This window comes from Barbus barbus (genome assembly GCF_936440315.1).
Source record: "Barbus barbus genome assembly, chromosome: 8".
In the NCBI taxonomy this organism is placed as follows: Eukaryota; Metazoa; Chordata; class Actinopteri; order Cypriniformes; family Cyprinidae; genus Barbus; species Barbus barbus.
In genome coordinates, this window is record NC_136736.1 from 35390001 (window position 1) to 35397500 (window position 7500).

The following is a 7500-nucleotide window of genomic DNA, read 5'->3' on the forward strand; positions in this document are numbered from 1 at the left end:
ACACACACACACACACTCCAGCACTACACACACACACACTCCAGCACTACACACACACACACTCCAGCACTACACACACACACACACACTCCAGCACTACATACACACACACACACACACACACACACACACACACACACTCCAGCACTACACACACACACACACACACACACACACACGTGTGTAACAGATGCATTACCGATAGTTGTAGTTCTAGTTGTAGTTGTGTTAATCTCACCTTTAAAGTTCTTTATGACAAGTTTCTTCGAAGCTCCTGGTTTGGTGAGTCCATTTAAGTTTGATTTCTGATTGTGCTGAATGTCTTCCGCCATCATGAGCTGGATTTGATCTCAGTTATGAAATATAATAACTAGCTGTTAGCTGTTAGCTATAAACCAGAAGCAGACCCATGGAACCGGATCCAAACCTCATGGAGTGAGTCCAGCCGCTGCTGAGGATCGACACGACACACACCTACAGAGACAACCGCAGATATTCATCATATATTCATCATAATCATCCTATAAACCCATATTCAGTCTGACTGATCCGCAGCGAGAACCATAACAAGATGGCAAAGCGACCGCGAATCTGCCGCCGGAGGATCAGCAGATACACCACACCACATTCAACAACAACATAATAATAATTAAACACTCAATTTAATCTAATAAAAAAATATCGAAAATAGAATTAAATTATTCAATTAAATAGAGCCACTTTAGGTAAACAGATGCTAAAAATAAATAGAAAATTTAACTGACAATAAAAAATAGAGCAACTTTTGGTAAACGGGTACTAAAATAAAATAAAATCTATTTAAATTTAATTAAATTATTGAAATAAAAAGAGACACTTTGACAAAATACATAAAACTCTCACACATTAAATATCTTAAATGAAAACAGACTATATTTGTCTAACTCTGCTGCTCTGAATGCGACCGGGAGGTGCTTCTACATCAACGAGAGGTGTGTAGATGTTACTGTCTTAAAGAACGTGCTGCTAACACAACACGTAACCGTTACGTAATGTATTGGTAATTTAGGTAATTTCATGATTTACCAATAGGCAACGTAACCACGACGTCGTATGCACGTCATTCCATTACCAACTCACAACGTCATCAGTACGTCCTCCTAACGTAACTAACCAAGAGCGTCCCAGATAGCTACTCTAATCCTAATATATTGGTAACTTCATGACTTACTGACAACGTAACTGCAACGTCATATGCACGTAATCTGTGTACGTTCTTTATATGCTCTCTGATTACCATAATGATGCTTAATTAAACTCCAGACACACCGTTCCTTAAAGATTAAATGTGTTTCTCTTCACCAAGTCAAATATGGAGGACTGCTTTTAATACAGGAAGTGAAGAAATAGATGTAGAAATAGTTTCAGGTTATGTGTCACCGCACAACCTGCACATCCTATAGATTATTTGTTATTAATATTCGCAAACTATATGTAAATATACTGTATATTTGGCACGGCAGTGGGTTGAAACGCTTGTGCTGTGTAGTACACCTGTTAACAATCATTTAATATAATATGCCTATAATGCATCCTTAAAAACTTATTAAACAGCTCAGTAGTTCAAAAACCATAATAAACTACCTTTATATAGCCCTGTTAATAAATTCACATTAATTACACCCATAGGAATGTAGAACTGTTAAATATATTGAAATATATTTTAAAAATACATAAAACAAAGTTTAAAAATTGTTCATGATGCATGTATTAATGTGTACGAAAAAATACATTCCTATTTATAAGTTATACGTTAAAAGATGGACTACAGAATCAGAGCGGGATCTGTTTCTCTCTCTCTGATTGGACGGTTTTTGAAGCCGCTGCCACCGATCTGGACGAGACTGTAACATCTTATATCAGTTTCTGTGAGGATATATCCATTCCTACCAGGACTCATCTATTCTACAACAACGACAAACCATGGTTCACTGCCAAACTCAGACAGCTCCGTCAGGCCAAAGAAGATGCTCACAGAAAGGGGGATAAAGTCTTGTACAAACAGGCCAAATACACACTGGAAAAGGAGATCAGAGCGGCAACGAGGAATTATTCTGACAAGCTCAGGAACAAACTCTCTTCCAGCGATCCGGCTTCAGTGTGGATAGGATTGAAGGACATCACCAGATACAAGACACCCCCCCCCAGCACTCTGGAGAATCAACACCTGGCAGACGACTTAAACGAGTTCTTTTGCAGGTTTGAACGATCGCACCATCAGCACCGGAGCTCCTCAGGGCTGTGTCCTCTCCCCGCTGCTCTTCTCCCTCTACACCAACGACTGCACCTCTTGCTGATTTGTACATGGCCTATTTGTATATTTGTATATTATTCTTTTATTACCTGTGTCCTGTCCTGTTGCTGTCTTTCTGTTGCACTGTGCAGCTTCTGTCACTACAACACATTCCTCGTATGTGTAAACATACCTGACCAATAAAGCTCATTCTGATTCTGATTCTTCTCTAAATACACAAGTACTTTCGTTTTCACACCACTGAGAAAAATGAACATTAATAAAACTCATTACTTTACATTTAGAATTAAGCATATTTTCCTGTTAATGTAAATATCAATATAAAAAAATCCACAGACTGAAATGGCATTGTTTTATTATTAATAACATTAACAGAAAGGTCCTAAAGAGAGTAGTGTTGTATAATATATAATGCGTCATCTACAGCACACGAGACTCTGGAGTCAAACACATGTTCATCTCGTGCTGCTGCAACTCAGACAACTTTTATTCATATTTACATTTATGGAAAGTGCAGATTAGAATCCACAGCTGCGTGTTCACAGATGTAAACAGGAAGTGCTTCTGTGACGTCAGCCGCTCTGCAGCGAAGTGCACGTGCGTGGGTAAATAATATTTTTTCTTTAAATGAGTTCGTTTATATAATACAGTAACGTTATTTATGACGCTTGTGTATAATAACGCGTGTGATCATTATGAGGGTTACTGAAACGATGGATGAATCAGCAGCGCTAGCGCGAATTACACACACTAGTTTAATAGTACGTACTAAATACTTAATTCGCAGCTTTAAATGGCCCTGTTTGTTCTGTGCATGTAATGTGTGCATGGCTTGTGTTCTACTACAGCTGTGTGCTTGTGGAGGTCAGGATGGCTCACATCACTCTCAATCAGTACCTGCAGCAGGTGAGTGCACTGTGGCCTGTTCTGGGTGTTCTATGTGCTCCTGTGTGATGTTGTCGAGTGTGTATAGTATGTGTAGTGTGTGATGGGAGTATGTGACGTTAGTGTGTGTAGTGTGTGTAGTGTGTGATGGGTGTATGTGACGTGAGTGTGTGTAGTGTGTGTAGTATGTGTAATGAGTGATGTGAGTATGTGTAGTGAGTGATGTGAGTATGTAATGTGAGAGTGTGTAGTGAGTGATGTGTAGTGTGTGTAGTATGTGTAGTGTGTGTAGTATGTGTAATGAGTGATGTGAGTATGTGTAGTGAGTATGTGTAGTGAGTGATGTGAGTATGTGATGTGAGAGTGTGTAGTGAGTGATGTGTAGTGTGTGTAGTATGTGTAGTGTGTGTAGTATGTGTAATGAGTGATGTGAGTATGTGTAGTGAGTGATGTGAGTATGTGATGTGAGAGTGTGTAGTGAGTGATGTGTAGTGTGTGTAGTATGTGTAGTGTGTGTAGTATGTGTAATGAGTGATGTGAGTATGTGTAGTGTGTGTAGTGAGTGATGTGAGTATGTAATGTGAGAGTGTGTAGTGTGTGTAGTGAGTGATGTGAGTATGTAATGTGAGAGTGTGTAGTGTGTGTAGTATGTGTAGTGAGTGATGTGTAGTATGTGTAGTGTGTAGTATGTGTAGTGTGTGTGTAGTGTGTGATGGGAGTATGTGACGTGAGTATGTGTAGTGTGTGTAATGTGTGTAGTGTGTGATGGGAGTATGTGATGTGAGTGTGTGTAGTGTATGTAGTGTGTGTAGTATGTGTAATGAGTGATGTGAGTGTGTGTAGTGAGTGATGTGAGTATGTGATGTGAGAGTGTGTAGTGAGTGATGTGTAGTGTGTGTAGTATGTGTAGTATGTGTAGTGTGTGATGGGAGTATGTGATGTGAGTGTGTGTAGTGTATGTAGTGTGTGTAGTATGTGTAGTGTGTAGTATGTGTAGTGTGTGTGTAGTGTGTGATGGGAGTATGTGACGTGAGTATGTGTAGTGTGTGTAATGTGTGTAGTGTGTGATGGGAGTATGTGATGTGAGTGTGTGTAGTGTATGTAGTGTGTGTAGTATGTGTAATGAGTGATGTGAGTATGTGTAGTGTGTGTAGTGAGTATGTGTAGTGTGTAGTGTGTAGTGAGTGATGAGAGTATGTGGTGTGTAGTATGTGATGTGTAGTGAGTGATGGAGTATGTGATGTGTGCTGCAGGTTCTGGAGGCCATCGATAGCAGAGACGGATCTTTCTGTGCAGAGATGCTGTCCTTCAAACACCCGCATGTGGCCAATCCTCGTCTGCAGGTTCATTCACACAAACTCACACTGATCCCAAATATCAGCACACCCAGCATAAAACTTACTGCATTTTCATGAATAAAGACCCAATTTATACAGTGAAACATTCAAATAAATATGTGAAAAGTATTGCTTGGAGAATATTTAGTTTATATTACATTAAATTAAAAAATAAAAATAAATACTTTCTGTAGTAGTGTACTGTTATATTTTTATTTATAAAAAATATTTTATTTTAATCAGAATCAGAATGAGCTTTATTGGCCAGGGATGTTTACACATACAAGGAATGTGTTGTAGTGACAGAAGCTCCACAGTGCAACAGAAAGACAGCAACAGGACAGGACACAGGTAATGACAGAATAATATACAAATGACCAAATAACCAATATACAAAGCAGCAAAAACACAATATATTATATAGACAACTATGTATGTACAGGTCAAGTATGTGCAAATTAGAAATGAGAAAATAAAGATAAAATAAGTGAGTGTGGTGAATGGATAATGCATTAGTTGTGTGTTCCACGTTTATTATTGAGTGTTCATGAGATGGATTGCCTGAGGAAAGAAACTGTTCCTGTGTCTGGTCGTTCTGCTGCTCAGAGCTCTGTAGCGTCGAACAAATTATTTTAATTTATTTAGATATTTAGTTTAATCTTGTTTTTTTTATTATTTATGTTTTTTCTCTAAACATTTCCACGGACCCCCAGCGCTCAAAAATGTGTTATTTTTGTGTATTTATTTTAATCGCATTGTTTAGTTTTCATTTTGTTTATATTTAACCTTTATTTAACCAGGAAAGACTCTCTGTTCTGGCCAAAATGGACGGCAACAGCAACAAATTTACAAAAACAAAAAAACAAACTAAGAACACTTAAAGCAATTGCATTTCATTGAATTTTCTTCTATTTGACAAATAACTATTTTAAAATGATTCAAAGACAGCAGATTTTGTCATTTCAATTACAATTGAAGAAGGTTTTTTTTCTTTATTTGAGTAATATGGGAACTAAAAGATAGTACATCGTCATCAATGATGCCAAGCTATTTGTACTATTTTATTATCTCAAATCACAGTACCCTGTAAGGTCTGAAGAGAAATTAAATTATTTTCAAATTTCTTTGAGCCTGAGAATAACATACACTTGGTTTTATCAGCATTTAGAACAAGTTTTAAATTGTAAAGCCATGATTGAATGACATCGAAAGCAGACTGAGGCTGATACAGAGCTTGCTGTCCAGAAGAAGCACTACAGTACATGACAGAATCATCTGCATTAAAATTAAAATTGGCATCCTGAATGTCATAATCAAGCTTATATAAATGGTAAATAAAAGGGGCCCCAGCACAGAGCCTTGGGGAGCACCTTTAGCAATCTTCAATGATTCAGATAGTTTATCTTCAGCCTGTACACACTGCGTTCCTCCACTTAACATCACTTGATAAACTAACACTCTTCAATCTATGCAGCAATATGTCATGAGCCTCTGTGTCGAAAGCCTTTGATAAATCATTAAAAAGGGAAGCACAATAATCACCAACATTTTATCAATTTACTTTTTACCCTGATTTTCTCTAAACATTTCCAGTGATGCCTAGCACTTAAAAATGTTTATTTATTTTAAACACATTTGTTAGTTTTTAAAATTTATTTAGATACGTAGTTGAATTTTTTATTATTATTTCTTCACTGTTAATTTGTTTTACTCTGTTTTTCTCTAAGTGTTTCCACAGACCCGCCTAGCACTCAAAATGTTTTAGTTTTTATGTATATATGTATGTTTATTTGTTTTAATTACCTTTATTGTTTTTATTTCAGTTTATTTAGATATTCTGTATTTTAATTTATTTAGATTTTTTGTTGAATCTTATTGCTTACAGTATGTTTTTAAAAACCCTGTTTTTCTCTAAACATATCCATGGACCCCGAGCACTCAAAATGTTTTATTTTTGTTTATTTGTTTAAATCACATTTAATTGTTGTTTTTATTTAAGTTTTTTAAATATTTATTTCAATCTTTTGTATTATTTATTTATTAATTTTTTTTTCTGTTTCTATCTAAACATTTCTCTAAACAATCCTCCGTTCTAGTGTATGATGTGAACTTCTCTGCTCGCTGAATGTGACGTGTGTGTATCTGAAACTCAAAGATGCATCATTGTTAACGTGTGTGTGTGTGTGTGTGTGTGTGTGTGTGTGTGTGTGTGTATGTGTGTGTCGCAGCTGTCCAGTCCGGAGGAGAAGTGTCAGCAGCTGCTGGAGCCGCCGTATGATGAGATGGTGGCGGCTCATCTCAGGTGCTGATTCCTCATCATCAGTGATGCTTCGCTGCTGGTCTCACTGCATCGTGTCTGACGTCTCGTCTCTTCCTCCGCAGATGCACGTTTGCTGTGTCCAATCATGACTTTGTGGAGGCCTACAAATGCCAGACGGTGGTGGTTCAATATCCTTTGTGTCTTCTCTTGTGGTGTGACTGTGTGTTAGACGTGCGGTTGTTCAGTGTTTGGTTCTTAACGCAGCTCAACATCGTTTCTGAAAGCGTTCCAGGCTCATAAAGAGGAGAACTGGTGAGACGCGGATCATGGATTTCTGTCGTATTAAAGCACAAACATGACAACAGTCTCTGATGATCTCTGTGTTTTCAGGGCGCTGACAATCATGTTCGCTGTGACCCTCGACCTCAGGATTTTTGCCAATAACGTGAGTGTGTGGCTCTGTGACCACAGCAGTATGTGTGTGTGTGTGTGTTTATCACTTTATCACTGTGTGTGTGTGTGTGTGTGTCTGTGTTTATCACTTTATCACTATGTGTGTGTGTGTTTATCACTATGTGTGTGTGTGTGTGTGCAGGCAGAGCAGCAGCTGCAGTCGAAAGGCAAGGGGAAGGTTGGAGACATGCTGGAGAAAGCAGCTGAACAACTCATGAGCTGCTTTAGAGTGTGTGCCAGTGACAAGTGAGTGTGACTCTTTCACACACACA

At 37.9% G+C, this 7500-nt stretch overlaps 2 protein-coding genes across 12 annotated transcripts in view; one reads left to right on the forward strand and one right to left on the reverse strand.

Moving 5' to 3' along the window:
- LOC306873938 (cullin-4A-like) overlaps window positions 1–474 on the reverse strand; it is an 18286-nt gene extending 17812 nt beyond the window's left edge. Inside the window, exon 1 of the mRNA XM_079423524.1 lies at window positions 239–474. Within this exon, the coding sequence (XP_079279650.1) occupies window positions 239–335 (97 nt within the window). The 5' untranslated portion in view covers window positions 336–474. The remainder of the gene's footprint in view (window positions 1–238) is intronic.
- The window catches only part of LOC306873939 (PCI domain-containing protein 2), a 13834-nt gene continuing 6365 nt past the window's right edge, over window positions 32–7500 (forward strand). The window contains exons 1-9 of one of the 11 annotated variants that reach the window (XM_079423529.1): window positions 158–282; window positions 3142–3199; window positions 4432–4521; window positions 4759–4866; window positions 6744–6817; window positions 6898–6958; window positions 7040–7087; window positions 7166–7220; window positions 7371–7474. In XM_079423529.1, coding sequence (XP_079279655.1) covers window positions 4499–4521; window positions 4759–4866; window positions 6744–6817; window positions 6898–6958; window positions 7040–7087; window positions 7166–7220; window positions 7371–7474 — 473 coding nt within the window. In that variant the 5' untranslated portion in view covers window positions 158–282; window positions 3142–3199; window positions 4432–4498. Of the gene's footprint in view, window positions 283–2826; window positions 3055–3141; window positions 3200–4431; window positions 4522–4758; window positions 4867–6743; window positions 6818–6897; window positions 6964–7039; window positions 7088–7165; window positions 7221–7370; window positions 7475–7500 lie in introns of those variants that run through there. The other 10 variants (XM_079423532.1, XM_079423527.1, XM_079423525.1 and 7 more) reach the window with 10 other exon arrangements.